This window comes from Salmo salar, chromosome ssa10 (genome assembly GCF_905237065.1).
Source record: "Salmo salar chromosome ssa10, Ssal_v3.1, whole genome shotgun sequence".
Classification (NCBI taxonomy): Eukaryota; Metazoa; Chordata; class Actinopteri; order Salmoniformes; family Salmonidae; genus Salmo; species Salmo salar.
Window position 1 is genome coordinate 18079932 of NC_059451.1, and position 19305 is coordinate 18099236.

Sequence of the window (19305 nt, forward strand, 5' to 3'; positions counted from 1 at the left end):
TTGAGCAAAGCACAGCATTAGTCATAGCAAAATGCATAGAATTGCAGGAAATTAGCTTTAAAACTGCAAAATGTTCTCTCCGCTCCATGGCAAAATGTGTAGAATTGCAGGAAATTGCCTTAAAAATGCCTACACCGCCAAGATGGTGGCCTTTAAAATGTTCAGCCGCGCTGACCGGCAGACTGCGCCCATTGCCACGCCCCCTACCACCTAAGTCAAGCCTCTTCTTGACGCAGAAAAAAACCTTGATAATAGCCATATGACAAAATAAGCAAGTTGACCTTAGCTGGTTCTGCCTCCTCCTTCTTGATCTCTCCCCGTATGAAGCCGTCCAGGACAGACTGAAAGAGGTTGACCACCAGCTGCACCTCACCCTTCTGCTTGTCTCCGGCCAGGCTGATCACTTTATTCTGGTAGCCACGCATCAGACCGTTGTAGCCAATGTGGGGTTTCTGTCCACCACGGGAAAGAACGAGAGCGAGAGTGGGAGTCAGAAATGCATAAAGCATCACCCATTCATAATCCATAGTGTGTGTGTGTGTCCACATACTGGGAGAGAGTACATTCCCTTGATGGTCTCTCTGAACTGCATGGTGGCTGTAATGAAGATGTGCTCGGTTGCCGACAACTGCTTCCCCCTGGAGCGGAAGTCATTCACCTACAGAGAGAGATTAAACACATGGTCAATTGAAAATATCGCGCAGCATACAGTAAGTGTATTTTACCTCTATGCACCTGGAAACTACACAAGGTGTGTCATGGAGAACAACCCTCGTAACAGTTAGGCTTTAGCTGTATGAAGAAGCAGAAAATCGGTCCGACCTGATTCCCCAGGAACTCATCCAGGTGTCGGAGCTCGTTGGCGTTGGTAATCTCCCGGTCCAGTGAGGCGTTCCACTGCTCTGAGACCCGCGTGGCCCGGCTGATCTTGATGGTGGGGTTCCGGCTCACCGCCCGACCTCCACCTGCCGGGTCTGGGTGGGAGCGGGATGTGTGAGAGAGGCGGGGTTGTGTGGAAGAGAGAGAGAGCAGTGTTGTCAATTTGTACAAATACCATAATACATTATTTGAAAACAAACAGTGCTTGGAATAAAGATATCTAACTTTGCTATAGAATCTGATAGCCATCAAAGCTCTAAAACTCAGAAGTTCAACAAGCTGTAAAATGTAGATTGTTGGGACCTGGGCGCATTTTATATATATATATATATATATATATATATATATATATATAAAATATATATATACACACACATACATACATACATATATATATATATAGTGAACACAAATATAAATGCAACATGTAAGAATTTCAACAATTTCACTGAGTTACAGTGCCTTGCAAAAGTATTCATCCCCCTTGGTGTTTTTTTCCTATTTTGTTGCATTACAAACTGCAATTTAAATAGATTTTTATTTGAATTTCATGTAATGGACATACACAAAAAAGTCCAAATTGGTGAAAAAAATAAAAATGGCTTGTTTAAAAAAATTCAACAAAATCAAAAACGGAAAAGTGGTGCGTGAATATGTATTCACCCCCTTTGCTCTTCACCCACTTTGCTAAATAAGATCTGGTGCAACCAATTACCTTCAGAAGTCACATAATTAGTTAAATACAGTCCACCTGTGTGCAATCTAAGAGTCATATGATCTGTCACATGATCTCAGTGTGTATATATATTACACACACACACACACCTGTTCTGAAAGGCCCAGAGTCTGCAACACCACTAAGCGGCACCATGAAGACCAAGGAGCTCTCCAAACAGGTCAGGGACAAAGTTGTGGAGAAGTACTGATCAGGGTTGGGTTATAAAAAAAAGTTCTGAAACTTTGAACATCCCACGGAGCACCATTAAATCCATTATTATTAAGCACCCCAACAAACTTGCCAAGAAAGGGCCGCCCACCAAAACTCACAGACCAGGCAAGGACGGCATTAATCAGAGAGGCAACAAAGAGACCCCTGCAGGATCTGCAAAGCTCCACAGCGGAGATTGGAGTATCTGTCCATAGGACCGCTAAGCTGTAAAAAAAGCCATTGTCGAACACATATGGCGTTTGCCAAAAGGGGCATGTGGGAGACTCCCCAAACATATGGAAAAAGGTACTCTGGTCAGATGAGACTAAAATTTAGCTTTTTGGCCATCAAGGAAAATGTCTGCCGCAAGCCCAACACTTCATCACCCCGAGAATATCATCCCCACAGTGAAGCATGGTGGTGGCAGCATCATGTTGTGGGGATGTTTTTCATCGGGGGAACTGGTCAGAACTGAACGATGACTCTAAATACAGGGAAATTCTTGAGGGAAACCTGTTTCAGTCTTCCAGAGATTTGAGACTGGGATGGAGGTTCACCTTCCAGTAGGACAATGACCCTAAGCATACTGCTAAAGCAACACTCAAGTGGTTTAAGGGGAAACATTTAAATGTCTTGGAATGGCCTAGTCAAAGCCCAGACCTCAATCCAATTCAGAATCTGTGGTATGACTTAGACTGCTGTACACCAGCGGAACCCATCCAACTTGAAGGAGCTGGAGCAGTTTTGCCTTGAAGAATGGCCAAAAATCCCAGTGGCTAGATGTGCCAAGCTTATAGAGACATACCCCAAGAGAATTGCAGCTGTAATTGCTGCAAAAGGTGGCTCTACAAGTATTGACTTTGAATAGTTATGCACGCTCAAGCTTTCAGTTTTTTTGTCTTATTTCTTGTTTGTTTCACACAAAAAAAGTATTTTGCATCTTGAAAGTAGTAGGTATGTTGTGTAAATCAAATGATACAAACCCCCCAGAAATCCATTTTAATTCCAGGTTGTAAGGCAACAAAATAAGAAAAGTGCCAAGGGGGTGAATACTTTCACAAGCCACTGTACAGTTCATATAAGGAAATCAGTCAATTGAAATAAATTCGTTAGGCCCTAATCTATGGATTTCACATGACTGGGTAGGGGCACAGCAATGGGTGGGCCTGGGAGGGCATATGCCCACCTGCCAGGCCCAGCCAATCAGAATACGTTTTTTACCCACAAAAGGGCTTTATTACAGACAGAAATACTCTTCAGTTTCATCAGCTTTCCGGGTGGCTGGTCTCAGACGATTACGTAGGTGTAGAAGCCGGATGTGTAGGTCCTGGGCTGGCGTGGTTATACGTGGTCTCCGGTTGTGAGGCCAGTTGGAAGTACTGCCAAATTCTCTAAAACTATGTTGGAGGCGGGTTATGGTAGATAAAGGAACATTCAGTTCTCTGACAACAGCAGTTGATATGTGTAGATATACCATCCCCTTTTTACCCCTCTTAAACGCCAAACTCTCATGCACTGCCATAGCAAGAGGCTAGAGCCAGATTCATGAAAGGTCCAAACTATTTTTGTTTTGATAAGAGCTTAATTCTACTTGCCTCATTATTTACCCTGAAAGCAAACACCTGGATTTTCTCTCTGGGTCCCATGTTCAGGAAGTGGCTGACCCTGTATCCACCCCTACCTACATCACTGCACTTTTCCAGAACCTTCACATGATTAAGAACGCTGCCAATTCGAGACCAGATCAGCACAAATAATGTGAGCCTTATTGTGTAACCTATTGTAGAACTAGGACACAGAGTTATTCCTGGTCAGGTCACATATTTGGCTGTGACCAGGTGCCGCTTACCTTCTCCTCGTTCGATCAGGGCCTGGGCCATGGTCAGTTCTACATCGTCAGGGGTCTGAGGCTCCTTATGGGGCCGTTTCTTCAGGATCTTCCTCAGGAACCCTGAGGGTCTACAGCACAATCAAACTGTCACCACACTCAGTCAACGCAAATGCACTGTAAGTCTAACATGGGTTATTAACGTGTGTTAGGGTTTTTAATGGGTTTGACTAATTCTTGGTGCGAGACTGCACTATAGTAAATAGGCACAGGTGAGTAATGTATCGAATCCTAATAACATGTATGACAATTACAAGAGTACCCGTTGTTCAGACATAGATCACATCTGCCACCATGCATGAGAATTGGATAGAACATGCTTTGTTTTAGTGAACAGATATGGGAGATGTGAATGCTGCATCTTTATGAAGTGTGAATATCAAGAGGCAGACCAGTGAGGGTTTTTGTATGTAAGACTACAGTACTACATTTTCTCATCGGTACAGTCCTGCACCACATATTTTCAGGGTTTACAACTCGGCTCACTGAGAACCATGGTAACAAACCAAAGCAAAATCAAAACAAAGCGCAATATTCGATCTTCCAATCCGATAACTCATGGCACAGCACATTCAAAAAAGTTCATGAAAGAGTAAATGAAGTTAAGGAATTTATCCCATCCAATAACAAACTGTCTCTAAAGCTATATATGGGAAACTCTAGTTTGTGCAGCAAGCCACATGGAGCTGGACAGTTTGATTACACAAGAAAGTGTTTTCCCATGGGCCATCTGAGTCAGACCTCCTGGGTGGACAAAATTGTCTGCTGAAGTGTTTTCCTCCACTGTTACTATATTAGCCTCTATACATCACCATCACACAAGCATTGGGGTTATCCAGAAGACCCTTAGGACATAAGTATGCGATTTGACATCTAAAACCCAAGGCATCAAACCATAATATTGGCCAAGTAAGGTTCTAATCTACACCACTAGTTCCCAAACCATTTTATGCTGTGACCTGCCAAAAGCTTTTGGAACGCTCTTATGACTCACCAAATAAACAAAACCAATATTTCTAGGTCCAACCCAGTCTCTTTTCACAACCCAAAAGGAATCAGCCATGAATCAAGGCAGGACTATTCTGTTCCCCATCCTGCTGTACAATATCTCCCATTAGTTTCCCTGAAGCAGCGTACTTCTCTGGGGTGGAAGGATGAGTATGGACAGTGTCCTGGTGGCCTGAGGCGTCATGGGTCCTCCTCTTCATGCTGCCCTTTGACCCATCCTCTGTAGGAGACTGGCGATACAGGGAGAAAAAAGAAGAACAATGTGAGGAATCAAGCTACACTGCACAATTCCCTTCCCATTGAACAGGTGTTCAAAAGCACAGTTTGAGAAGATAAGGCCTTGTTAGAAACTCAATGGTGATAGATCATTTGTTTCAGGTATGATAGGAAAGAGATGACAATGCCAGCAATCAAGAATGGCCCCAACCAAATAGCAAAAATAAACTTCCATGAGAACCCCACCTACACAACTTCCAAAAGATTTCCATGAGTTACAAACCTACCCAACTTCCAGAAACACCCAATCTTGGGGACAATTACCTTAAAAGTTCACCACTTCTCATAATTGATACACAAATATGGATGACGTTCTCATTTTATTACCTGAAAAATACACCCATGTTTATTCCCATCAGCACATTGACCTTTTTTTGTGGTGGATTTGGGGAAAGCCAAATTATTGAGTCCACAAATAATCTAGGACCACTTGTTATTTAAATAACAAATGAAATCATTAAATTGGAGATTGAGAGTTGTGTTAATAATCTACAGGAAAGTCATTGCCTAATAACACACACTTTTTTTTTGCTGCCATGGACATGACATTTGATAAAAGAAGATTAACTGCTGGGTGAAATAGCCCATTATGACACACACGGCTTGCCCAAACTCTCCCGAAAAGCTAAATCATGACGGTCGACCAGAAAGGGTTTAATTGTGGAGTTGATCAACCCTGGAGTGTATACACTCCTAAGCCTCTTTATTATGTTCTGTGTTACATCTAAGGAAGTGTATGATGATGGGGTTAAACACTATGGCAGAAAAGGGCAGAAAATGGAGTCCAGAGATAAAGAGCCAAAGGTGTGCGAGGATGCACCAGGTTTGCTTTGGCTGGCAGGGCTCAGTTTCTCTGAGGTGGCAAGCTGTGCTCCGGCTTTGTGATTATACCTTATCCATGGACTTTGAGTGCAAGGGCCTGCTTGGGCCCACAGGGGACAAAGGGAAGCAGGTCCAATAGTCCACTTCTGAACTTTTCTGAAAAGGCGAGCGTCTACGAGCTAGCCGACGTTTGTGTTTGGCACGTTTACGGTAACGTGATCTGACCTAGCCAGAAAAGCACAACGACACTTTGAGCTTCCATTCAGATGCCTTGCAGGAAGGATGTGATTGGCTAGCTTCAGCCTGTTCAGATTTGATGTGCTGCCCTCATATTTGATGAAAAAAGGTTAACAGTTAATAAGAAAAGGCAAAGCACACAACATGGTGGGTATAATACTAGAGCAACGAGCATGTTACCTCTCTGTTTGACGTAGCACCAGCCGATCCAGGGGACATAGCATCAAAAGATAACGAGTTTCCAACACTCCTGGAAATAAAGTAAGTATGATACAGAGATGAGGGAAATTCATGCTCATAACTGGGAGAATCATCAGTCCTTCCTCATGTTGCAAAAACAATGACATCCTGAAGCAAGTATAGTGTAGATATCAAGAAGAACATGAAATGTCGTACTGTGAATATTTTTTTATCCTGTCCTTGCTGTGGGCCTCAGGAGGACTGGTACTCTCTGGTTGTTGTACATCAATCTTCCTCCCCTTCCATTTCTCTGCCTTCTCCTTCATGGCGTCCTGTTGGCTGTAGCGAGTCAGGTTGCCTGGACCCAGGACCTCATGGCCGTTCCTGTTAGCCATTGGCTCAGGGGGGTTCAGGGGTAAGGTGCTGGGGCGTATAGGAGCAGGGGTGGTGGCGGCTTTGGCTTCCTTCTTCCCCTTGTCTTCCTTCTTCCAAGCTACAAAGGTGTACTGGTCCATCTCCTTGCTGTCCGTTCTCTCCGGCCGGCCTTTTGGCTTTCCCTCGGCTCGGCTGGCTGCCTCCTGATCTATGACCTTAGGGGCCGGCTCCTCCTTGGTAACTGCTGAGGCGACCCGCTTACTCTCTCTCTGGCTGTGCTCCAGGCCCCGCTGGCGCCGAAGCTCCCTCTTCTCCTGGCTCCTGGAGGCTGGGACCTTGTGGAGGGTGGGAGGTCGTAGCTTCTTCTGGCCCGACTGGGGGTCTGTTGAGGGGGAAGCCTCCGCAGCCGCCTGAGCCCCCTTGTCTCTCTCTGGTGAGTGGGAGGCAGCTGCCTCTGTGGTCCCCTCCTCCTCGGAGTGGGCTTCCTCCTGTTCCTCCACAGCCTGGCTCTCCTCCTCCAGCTGGGGCCCAGCCTCAGCCTGTGTACTGTTGCCCTTATCAGGCTGGGAGACTGCAGAGGCCTTCCCCTTTTCCACCTTCTCAGGAGGTGAACTAGCTGCAGCTTCTCCATCTTCCACTTCTTCCCTCTGCTCCTCCTTGTCCTGGACAGGCACTTTGTCCCAATGTCGGCTCTCATCTAGAGTCCTTTCAGCTGCCACCGGTGCCTCTGGTTCCTCCTGTGTCTCAGGTTCCTCATTGACGCTTTCTGCCTGCCTCAGCCTTGCCTCTTCATTCTCCCTCTCCCTCCTCTCCGCGGCCTCCCACTCTGCTTCTTTCTTTCTCCTGAACGCCTCTTCTTCTGCATCCATTTCCAGTCGGGTTGCCTCCTCTGCCTCTCTCACTAGCCTAGCTGCCGCTTCCTCCCTCCTGGCCTCCTCTTCCGCATCCTCCTTTTTCCTCCTGTCTTCCCGTATTGAATGGCACCTGTAAAGTCCAACATGATTCAGAGGTGGTTCAACATCCATATCACAATGTTAGGCATCTCTTAGAATTGTCGAAGTATTTATAACAAATAACTGTGGGGATTCTGGCAACACCAGTACCAGAATTCATGAGATGTTGTTAATAATAACTTAGTCACTGTTTACCAGTAGCTCGAGGCATTTCAAACGTTATAAATACTACATTAAGTATTTCAATGGTGTGGCCTGGTGCTGTACCTCCTCCGTGCTGAGTGTCCTCTGGCCAGAGCCTGTATCTTCTTGATGCTGGTCCGCCTGCGGAGGTACTGTGATCTCTGTCTAGAGCCCCTCCAAACGGCCTGAATCAGCGTGGCCGCCTGACACCGTCTCTCCTTGTGTTGCCTACGCCATGCACGCTGGAAGGGACGAACAGGGGCAAGAACACATTATTAGCCTGTCTGCAGAAATATGATTGTCTCATATAGGAAGGCTTTTGGACAATTTATATGTATTTCTTTGACAGAAATAGACACAGAAAATGATAGTTTAAGGCATTCCATACAGGGAAAAGTAATATCTTTGAACTGACATCTGTGCCTTTTCTGTACAGACAGTGTTATGGTGGAACACAAAGGAAGGGTTATCACACAGCTTACCTGGATCAAGATGGCCGCCTGTCTCATCTCCAAGTACCACCTCCTCTCCAGGCGCGCCCTGAACCAGCGCTGCAGGAAGATGATCTTATGCATCACGTCCTTGTGCAACGTGTCCTGCAGCTGCTGACGCTCTAGTTCCTTCAGGTAAACCTGAGGATCGCAATTTAAGAGATACAAGAGATATAATAAGATACAGTTTTCCGCTTATGTATCTCTTTGGTGAAAATAGGCTACCTATCCATTTTCCTTATGCTAATAGTTTAGAAAGTAACACCACTATAGCCTATATCTTTAACTTATCATAGGAAAGTGAGGTTTCTGAGTAAAAAGAGTGAAGGAGCGCTTGTCTAACCTTGGTTTTGCCTATCTGGTAGGTGGTGTGGTCTAGATTCATCCTCTGGAACAAGGCTGAGATGTCCTCTGGCTTGGAGGGTGTGGTGATTTTGGGCAGCAGCACTCGGAATTGCTCGATGAATTCCTATTTATGAAAAGGTATTTAGTTCGTTGACCAACACAATCACAGATTTTCGTGAAATAGACAAACTACTTATTTGAAAATCATAACAGACACACATAACAATTGGGGTCCACCACATGACTTTAGGTCATTTTTCATGTCCACCGCACAATTTTCTTCATAACACATTCTTGTCCAGTATACAATTTTCTTCATAATGAATTCCAATTTGTTGTTAGGGTCTTGGAATTATAGGTTACGGTAATTGGCCACGCCAATGTACACGATCACAGACATAACCATTGGAGGGGAGGGGGTGGGATTAGCGCATATCAGACAACTTTTTTTATCATGTGATTCGCACATACTCCCCGACCAAACTCCCTCCTCTCATTTCTGTATAAAGTAACCTACTGCCTTTATCTGTGATTGAAGTGTACTGTATACAAAATCGTGTGGTGGACAATTATTTTTGTACTTTTTTTGTGTCAGTCATGAATTTCTATTACACAATCATTTATGATAGTGGGTTGCATTAACACAGACAAAAGGAAATCAGATGATTTAAATAAATTAAGCCCTAATTTATGGATTTCACATGACTGGGAATAGAAATCTGCATCGGTTGGTCACAGACACCTTAAAAAATCTATATGGGCGTGGATCAGAAAACCAGTCAGTATCTGGTGTGACCATCTGGTGTGACCATTTATTTGCCTCATGCAGCATGACATTTGTCATAGAGTTGATCAGGCTGTTGATTGTGGCCTGTGGAATGTTGTCCCACTCTTCAATGGCTGTGCGAAGACGCTGGAGTTTGTTGGGAACTGGAACACTGTCATACACGTCGATCCAGAGCGTTCCAAGCTTGCTCAATGGGTGACATGTCTAGTGAGTATGCAGGCCATGGAAGAACTGGAACATTTTCAGCTTCCAGTAATTGTGTACAGATCTTTGTGACATGGGGCCGTGCATTATCATGCTGAAACATGAGGTGATGGCAGCAGATGAATGGCATGACAGTAGGCCTCTGGATCTTGTCACGGTATATCTGTGCATTCAAATTGCCATCAATCAAATGCAATTGTGTTTGTTTTCCGTAGCTTATGCCTGCCCATACCATGCCACCATGGGGCACTCCGTTCACACAACGCCATACACTGTCTGCCATCTGCCCGGTACAGTTGAAACCGAGATTCAGCCGTGAAGAGCACACTTCTCCAGCATAACAATGGCCATTGAAGGTCAGAATTTGCCCACTGAAGTCTCTTACAACACCAAACTGTAGTCAAGTCAAGACACTGGTGAGTATGACAAGCAAGCAGGTGAGCTTCCCTGAGACGGTTTCTGACAGTTTGTGCAGAAATTCTTCGGTTGTGCAAACCCACAATTTATCAGCTGTCCGGGTGGCTGGTCTCAGACGATCCTGCAAGTGAAGAAGCCGGATGTGGAGGTCCTGGGCTGGCATGGTTACACATGGTCTGCAGTTGTGAGGACGGTTGGACTTACTGCCAGATTATCTAAAACAATGTTGGAAGCGGCACATGGTAGAGAAATGAACATTCAATTATGTAGCAACAGCTCTGGTCGACCTGCAGTCCGCATGCCAATTGCACGCTCCCTCAAAACTTGGGACATCGGTGTTATTGTGTTGTGTGACAAACTGCACATTTTAGAGTAGCCTTTTATTGTTCCCAACACAAGGTGCACCTGTGTAATGATCATGCTGTTTAATCAGCTTCTTGACGCAAGACACCTGTAGGTGGATGGATTATCTTTGCAAAGGAGAAATGCTCACTAACACAGATGTAAACAAATATGTGCCCAAAATGTGAGAGAAATAAGCTTTTTGTGAGTATGGGACCAACATGTTGCGTTTATACTTTTGTTCAGTATATATGTCAAAGTTACGCAGTTAGCTATTGGTAAATAATCAACAACAGATATTGCTTCCTTCCCGGTGTCTGCTGGCTATCTGAGTCAGTGAACAGGTGCAGTGTACCTGGAAAGTGTACTTGGCTCCATAGCCAGACCTTCGGATGCGAACCGTCTCCAGCATGCCTGTGTAGCGCAGCTGCTGCAGCACCAGGGTCTCATTCAGACACATCTCCTTCTGTACACACACAGACACACAGCACGTCGTTAGAGGAACAAACTCAATCATTTTCATCATCTTGGTTGTAAGTAGTAGCCTAAATGTTCTTTATTTATGCATACCTATGTACGGACAACGTAATGTATAATAACTGATACCAATAATGTATAGATGCTTATGTGTTACAGATGACTCCTGATGGAACTGTACCATGTTTTACTATAACTGCTTTTAGTGTCACAAAACTATGAGTTGTCCACAACATGGTTTTTAAAATCTGTATTTTGTATTGTCAACTAACGTATCATTGTGGAGTGACACTTATAAAAAAAAAAAAGAATTAACTCCCAACTCTGGTAAAACATGTTTTTAGTGAAGTGACTTTACCTTCTCAGAGTTGGAGCGAATACAGCGGACGAAGAAGGGCTCTGCTCTGCCCAGATTCTCCAGCAGCTTTGTCAGAGAGGTCTGTCAATGTAAAAGAGATTTCATGTCAATTAAGACTTAACTCAACAAATAAACTTTTCCCCATGTTCTGCATCTGCATTGTATGAAGTTTGCATTGAGTGAAGTGTGGCTATTATGTATGTTAGTGGCTGCATGGCTGCGGTATTTGCTGGTGAGATCAGCTGACCTGGAACTGAGCACTGATGCTGGGGGTCTTCTTCTTCTTGTTGAGGTGATGCAGAGACTTGGTGGAGCGGTCGTGGATGGTGCGACCGACGATGAACTTCAGGGAGCGAGAGTCCAGCAGGCTCTAAGGAACAGCATCAACACCAGAGTTCTAAACGTCTGCAGATAACAGTTTCATTGATACTCTCGGAGTTAAATTAAATATTTTGAAGGAACAAGACCCTCACCAGGCCAGTTTATTAGGTACACCCCAAGTTCACAAAAATGAATCGCTCCGACAGACAGTCAAGTGGCCATGGCTTGGTATATGCAGCAGGCAGACAAGCATTCAGTTACTGTTCGATTGAACGTTAGAATGGGCAAAACAAGTGACCTAAGCAACTGAGCGTTGTATGATGGTCGGTGCCAGACACACAGGATCCAGCATCTCAGAAACGGCCACCCTTCTGTGCTTTGCACACATCTAGGGTTTCCCGAGAACGATGCAACGCAGGCAAAGTACACCATATATACTGAATTCCAGGGTATTTGGAAATAGCCACAGGATGGTTTTGCAATACTGTCAATACCATTGAATATTTCTTTTGAAGTTTTTCAATAACTTTTTAATATTTTTAGCTACTTTTTAAGTAAATAACTGCAGTCAACTTGTGCAATACGTTAGGAGATAAAGCAGATTGGGTTCTTCATTAAAATCGGTCAGATTAGTTTACAATATTAAGCTTACTGTAGTTTCCCAGAACAGTTGAGCCAGTCACGTAGCTTATGCCTGCCCATATCATAAGCCCACCATGGGGCACTCTGTTCACAACGTTGAGATCAGCAATCCACTCATCCACACAACGCCATACACATGGTCTGTAGTGAGGCCGGTTGGATGTACTGCCAAATTCTCTAAAACAACGTTGAGGTGGCTTATGGTAGAGAAATTAACATTAAATTCTCTGGCAACAGTTGTGATAAAACTGCACATTTTAGAGTGGCCTTTTATTTTCCCCAGCACAAGGTGCACCTGTGTAATGATCATGTCTTGATATGCCGCACCTGTCAGGTGGATGGATTATCTTGGCAAATGATAAATACTCACTATAAGGGATGTAAACAAATTTGTGCACAACATTTGAGAGAAATATGCTTTTTGTGCGTATGGAACATTTCTGGGATATTTTATTTCAGCTCATGAAACATGGGACCAACACTTTACATGTTGCGTTTATTTTTGTTCAGTGTACATTCGGCAGAAAATAGCTTCATTTTCATTACATTAGAAGTGCAACACAATTTGCCTGGCAGAGCTTACAATGAAAAAGCAATATATTTTTTGCAAAAACAATGCATGGCAATCATGTTTATTATATAATGTAGCAGATACATTTCCTAATGTTTTGCTTAAAGCTAATCTTGCATTTTACCAGAGAAAAGTAGGATGGCTACACCGAGTCAGAGCGCTGTCTGTTGATAGAATGCCTGTTTTGCACTTCTCCACTCGGATGAGAATTCACATAAGTACAAAATCAGTCTGATGCCAAGCAGAAATTACAATAAGCATTTTAGATCTGTTTACAAAACGCAGCAAGCTATTCCTTATGCTTTTTATATTTTCCTGGGTAAAAAAACCTAAGAATTCTGCATTAACGCGACCCCTAAGTTACCTTGCTTATTAATTAAACCACTTACTTAGTTAACAAGGTGAAGGGGCATCATATTGTGTTAGTTTTCTGCCGTGCTTGAGTCAAAGCCCTTTGGGTGAGTTCTGTACAGCTGCCACTGCCATCTTTTGATATCCTTGCGTTTTTTGTCCTCCATTCTTGAACCGTCTGCTCCTCCCCCATCTTCTCAGACCAGAGCAGGCAGGACCGTTGCCCTAGCGACTCCAGACTCCACACAGACACAGCGTGTACACATGCTGCTCCAGAGCCAGTACCGTTTTCCTTCTGACAAGCATGTCAAAACTTTGTTCATTTGCACAATGCAGCTCATTCACTTGTATTATGTCCAAACTCAACAAAAATTAAATTTGGTAGCTCCTACCTATATATGTATAATTTTATGAGCTGGATTGCCTGTCTTTGCAATTAGTTTATTCTCATTTGCGCTTGTTAGCATATCTAGCTAGCAGCCTCCATGGAAATTCACTATTACTTGTGCAAATTTTGTTAGCATTCTGGCAATAGAGGGACAAATCTGGATAGCACCCAACCTTAGCACGACAAACGAAACACATCCAGTCAGTGAAAACAGCTTGTTGATGAGGTCGAAGGAGAATGGCAAGAATCGTGCACACTAAAAGGCGGGCCACAAACAGTCAAATAACGGTGCAGTACAACAGTAGTGTGCAGAACGGCATCTCGGAACGCACAACTCGTCAATCCTTGTCACGGATGGGCTATTGCAGCAGACGACCACACCAGGTTCCACTCCTATGAGCTAAAAACACTGGACAAATTAATGGAAAAACAGTGCATGGTCCAACAAATTCCGGTTCCTGTGGCGTCATCTGTTGGCAGAGTCAGGAGTTGGCGTAAGCAGCAACAGTTCATGGACCCATCCTACCTGGTGTCAACAGTACAGGCTGGTGGCGGTGCTGTACCGCCGTGCAATCTGCAGAAACTGCGTGACACCATTGCGTCAGCATGGACCAACATCCCTGTGGAACGCTTCCAGGTTGTAGAATCCATTCCCTGAAGAATTCAGGCTGTTCTGGAGGCAAAGCGAGATCCGACCCGGTATATGGAACATTTTCTATCAGATGATTTTGTGATCTCATATCTCGGATTGTATATTACATCTATTTTTCAAATGACATTAATGTAGGCGTACACATAGCTGGCGTATGTATGATGTATGAAGCTTACCTTGGGTATGATCTGTTTCTGCTTCGCGTTCTTGTTTTTCCTGTGGGGAAGGGATAGGTTAGTGAGAGAGGCTCAGCTCAGAGACGTCGCTGAGAAGGTCTACGGGTGAGCATGGGGGCGAGCCGTGTTAGTATGGTGAGTCATGCTCAGTCAGTGAGGTGTGAGGGCTTGCACCTGGAGTATGGGTTGTATGACAAGGGCTGGGGATGATGGAGGAGGGAGGTTGCAGGATGGAGGAAGGGGGAACCTAGCCAACCAAAATCAGCCAGCCCGGCCGAGACCCATACGACCTATAGGATTACGATGCCTGTTCCCCAGCTATCTTGTTTTCATCACTACATATAGAGCATTATATAAGCCTTGGGTTTATAGTGGAATTGTTGCCATGTGCCGACTACACTGCTTGACAGTGTGTTATTTGTGAGGTCAACACTAAACTTTTGTTTTGTTTCTTGACTGTGTTGAAAATACTTGCAGACACTATACCCAACAACTATAGTTTTATATAAGTTAAAAGAAACAATAATTTGTAACACACTTTTAACTTCTCTAGGGTAGGGGGCAGTATTTCGACGTCCGGCTGAAAGGCGTGCCCGTAGTAAACTGCCTGCTACTCAGGCTCAGAAGGTAGGATATGCATATTATTAGTAGATTTGGATAGAAAACACTGAAGTTTCTAAAACTGTTTGAATGATGTCTGTGAGTATAACAGAACTCATATGGCCGGCAAAAACCTGAGAAAAATCCAACCCGGAAGCGTGGAAATCTGAGGTTTGTAGTTTTTCAAGTGATTGCCTATACAGTATACAGTGACTTAGGGTTCATTTTGCACTTCCTAAGGCTTCCACTAGATGTCAACAGTCTTTAGAACGTTGTTTCATGCTTCTACTGTGACTGGGGAGAAAATAAGAGGTCCTGGAGTCAGATGACAGAATGACATGAGTTCAGTGGTGCGCGCTCACGTGAGAGTAAGCCATGTTCCTTTTCTTTTTTGAAGACATTGGAATTGTCCGGTTGGAATATTACTGAAGACTTATGATAAAAACATCCTAAAGATTGATGCTATACATCGTTTGACATGTTTCTACGAATGTAAATAGAACTTTTGACTTTTCGTCGTGACATTTCGCACGCGCATCCTGCATTTGGAGTAGTGGACTAAATGCGAACAAAAAGGAGGTATTTGGACATAAATGATGGACTTTATCGAACAAAACAAACATTTATTGTGGAACTGGGATTCCTGGGAGTGCATTCTGATGAAGATCAAAGGTAAGTGAATATTTATAATGTAATTTTTGTCATTTCTGTTGACTCCAAAATGGCGGGTATCTGTATGGCTTGTTTTGATATCTGAGTGCTATACTCAGATTACTGCAAAATTTGCTTTCGCCGTAAAGCTTTTTTGAAATCTGACACAGCGGTTGCATTAAGGAGAAGTGTATCTATAATTCTTTGAATAACTGTTGAATATTTTATCAACGTTTATGATGAGTATTTTTGTAAATTGATGTGCTCATTCACCGGAAGTTTTGGGAGGCAAAACATTTCTGAACATTACATGCCAATGTAAAAATGGGGTTTTTGGATATAAATATGAACTTTATCGAGCAAAACATACATGTATTGTGTAACATGAAGTCCTATGAGTGCCATCTATGAAGATCAAAGGTTAGTGATTAATTTTAGCTGTATTTCTGGTTTTTGTGACGCCTCTCCTTGCTTGGAAAATGGCTGTGTGGTTTTTCTTGTCTCGGCGCTGTCCTAACATAATCTAACGTTGTGCTTTCGCCATAAAGCCTTTTTGAAATTGGACAATGTGGTTGGATTAACGAGAAGTGTATCTTTAAAATGGGATATAATAGTTGTATGTTTGAGATTTTTGTTGTTTTGAATTTGCCGCCCTGCTATTTCACTGGCTGTTGAATAGTGTGTCCCGCGGGTGGGACGCTAGCGTCCCACATACCCCAGAGAGGTTAAGTTCTTTTTGACTTCACATTCATACACAGTTTCATCTAGAAGCCAATGCATTCAGGTGAGTAATATCCTTGTTCATGCAGCAGCTGATATTCAAGCCATCAGTGCATCCTCAGCTTTTATCAAGGCCTCTGCATCTCCTTTAAAGCCCATATGGGCAAAAGCCTTGTTGCACTACAACGTCAGCCTCATGCTAATCAACATCACATTGGGACCCAGTCTCTCTGGGCCTTGCATTCCACTATCACGAGCAGTCTTGTGTTGTTGGGTATCCTTCTGCAAATAATTAGGATTCCTGTGAGGTCTTTGTTCGTAGGTGCATTTTTCATGAGGTGTGGTCAACCAGCTAATTACCTAGCCTGTGTTTTCAACTGTCTGTCACGGGTTGAGAGCTTTAACAACCATGTGAGGTGAAGACATTTTTTTTGTACTCAAATCAGGTGTGTTAGTGCTGGAACAAAATGTGCAACTAAGGGGATACCTCAGGGGGACTAAGGTTGAACACTGTTCAAGCTGGGTTGGATTTGCTAGGCCAAGCTGGGCTGGACTGAGCTGGAAGGGGTCAGGACTACAGACTCACTGAAGGAGGTGTCGAGGGAACCGCAGGCGACCCCAGGACTGCAGCAGCTTGCGAGGGTCCTCACCATCCAGCTGCAAGTCCTTAATGGAGCTGATTATCTGGGCATGCATGTCCCTGATTCACCCCAGCAAGTGCCACAGTGGGTGAAGAGGATGGTGGGTAGGAGACATAGGGAGGAGGGGGGTTGGGCACGGGGCATAAGGGGAGGGCAGGGGATGTAGGAACACCGCTGTTAGGACACCTCGAAAGACAGAAAACCCCCCCACCACCAAAGATCCCACTTCCAAAGAGAAACACACACAGAACCGTTAGAGGTCTGAAGTCGAGAGCAAGTAAAACTTCTGGTTAACATGTGGGACAATGCCACTTCAGTTCAGATCACCCAGCCATTGCTGCAGTAGAAAGTGAGAGGTTGTGCACGGTGTGGATGTTTGCACACGCCATACTCCTGTAAGTAAGTGTTGTGAGCATGCATTCCTGAATCAAAGCTTCAGTGGTTGACATCGTTTCCCCATGCTGGTGTTACACTGCTGGCGACTGGGATTGGTCATTGGACTGGTTTTATACTGGTGGTAAACTGGGGTGGACTGGTGTTGTTAAGATGGCTGCTCCTCTGGATCCATGCATTACTGTACTTACCACTCTGATCAATAAACCAAGGGAGGTCAGGCAGCAAGGGACAGGCCATAAGTAAAGGTACCATAGAAAAAAACGGCCCCTAGACATGACGTCTTCAGAATTTTCAGGTCTGAAGGAACCAGATAGGGGGAAGCAGTATGGAGGAAACTCCCCCAAGCTAATCGAAAGCCTAGGTGGAGCTATACCCATATTACTAACACCTATCATCTCTGCAAACACATAAGGGGTAGGGCCCTAAGGAAGAAGCTAGGGGTGGTTTAAACACAACTGCTCAGTTCCTCTCAGAGAATGCTCATATTAGAACAGGGGCTTTTGGTCCATTTAGAAACTACAATGATGCACTTAACTTCTCCCTAGGCAATTGTTTATTACATTTCCGACCTCATCACTAGTAGTCCAGGACCTGAGATGTATAGCACTGGCCCTGACCTGTTTCATTAACTAAACTTTACTACTACTGTTTATTAGTGTGCATACGTTCTTAAACGCTGTACTAACCACTTATTAGTTTTTCCTCACAGTAAATCAGTAGATTATCAGAGAAGGGCAGCACTAAGACCTTCCTGTGTTCTACATTAACAATAATAAACCAGGGTGTTGAGACAGATTACCGTGGCCGAGAGATGGAGAAAGAGCGAAAGAAAGGTGAGAAAGTAACGAGAGCAATGTGGTGGAAAATAGAGAGCTAGAACGGGGGAAGAGAATACGAACAAGATGCAGCCTGTTGATGATTATAAAGGAAAATGTTTGCCGTGTTTGATGTTTATATGAAGTCTTTTTCTGTAGTCTGACTCTGCACGTTTCATATTAGGACGTCCCTTTCCAAACTAAAAAAACATAATGCCTGCTGCAAACCTTCATGACGTAGAGTCTCTCGTGTATCTCTGACATTATGAATATGAGCAAACTCAGAGCGGGAATGAGACAGAGACTAACTGCCCGTAAAAACAATACTGTCCCTTCCTCCTGCTTGACCTCCCTCCATCCTTCTTCCTGCTCTCCTCCAGTCCACTTACTTCTTACTCTCATAGCTAGCAAAGATGTCTTCGAAGGCCTCTAGTGGGCGCTCGTCAGAGTGATCAAAGTAGAAATCGAGCATAGAAGCCCGTCTGTGGAGGGGAGAGAACAGCACACGGGGTCACCCAGGGGCAGGGGAAACAACGCAGGGGCCAGGATGAGATGAAGGAGGATTCATTCCACCATAGAGATATTATTGGATTTCTATGGATTTGACAGAGCTTGTGTCCTACAAGCGACCAGGAAGCACACATGGAAGCCAACCGTTTCATTCAGTTCCATTTAGCGGGGGACTAGTGGGAGTTCTATTTGGCTCCCAGTACAGATACACTTCCTGAACAATCTTGTGATTCATAATCATGATAACACTGTCTGATCCTGCTTCATGTCATCCTAGGCGCAGGGACACGGATCCCACAGAACGGATGCTCACCCTTTCTTAAAAAGACCTTTACCAATAAAATGGAGATTGATGACCAAATCACAACATGTGCTCTGTGAGAAGCCCCCAAACAAGAACTAGTAAGGGGCGTGTTATTGTAAGGCAAACTGATTTAAGTTATTCTGGTTAATCCTAAATACAAATCTTTTGTCTGTATAGTATAGATTCAGTGAGATGACTTGGTCTTGGATCAAGGTAGTCGGGTTTGTGCATTTAAAGTGGATTTCTGATGGAAGACTGAGGCATTGCACGTGGGCTTTAACGCCACAGGCGCTCTGGTAGATTGTAATCACTGAACACCTGCCGTTGTGCCTCAGGGGAGAGAGAGAGACCCATCTGTCAATCAAGACATCACACCCAAAACAACAGTAGAGGAAGATGGCCCATTTCCCAACACTA

General features: G+C 44.2%; 1 protein-coding gene across 12 annotated transcripts in view; it reads right to left on the minus strand.

The window, feature by feature from the left end:
* Positions 1-19305, minus strand: part of LOC106613666 (unconventional myosin-IXb) — a 114175-nt gene that overhangs the window by 8600 nt on the left and 86270 nt on the right. For 8 of the 12 annotated variants that reach the window (XM_045687433.1, XM_045687439.1, XM_045687435.1 and 5 more), the window contains exons 15-31: positions 18464-18556; positions 16809-16922; positions 14252-14291; positions 11398-11520; positions 11151-11231; positions 10671-10781; positions 8564-8689; positions 8212-8361; positions 7814-7971; positions 6435-7577; positions 6219-6288; positions 5871-6026; positions 4833-4933; positions 3657-3766; positions 823-974; positions 551-658; positions 282-452 (exon numbers count right to left, since the gene is read on the minus strand). In XM_045687433.1, coding sequence (XP_045543389.1) covers positions 282-452; positions 551-658; positions 823-974; positions 3657-3766; positions 4833-4933; positions 5871-6026; positions 6219-6288; positions 6435-7577; positions 7814-7971; positions 8212-8361; positions 8564-8689; positions 10671-10781; positions 11151-11231; positions 11398-11520; positions 14252-14291; positions 16809-16922; positions 18464-18556 — 3007 coding nt within the window. The remainder of the gene's footprint in view (positions 1-281; positions 453-550; positions 659-822; positions 975-3656; positions 3767-4832; positions 4934-5870; positions 6027-6218; positions 6289-6434; positions 7578-7813; positions 7972-8211; positions 8362-8563; positions 8690-10670; positions 10782-11150; positions 11232-11397; positions 11521-14251; positions 14292-16808; positions 16923-18463; positions 18557-19305) is intronic. The other 4 variants (XM_045687437.1, XM_045687440.1, XM_014216158.2 and 1 more) reach the window with 4 other exon arrangements.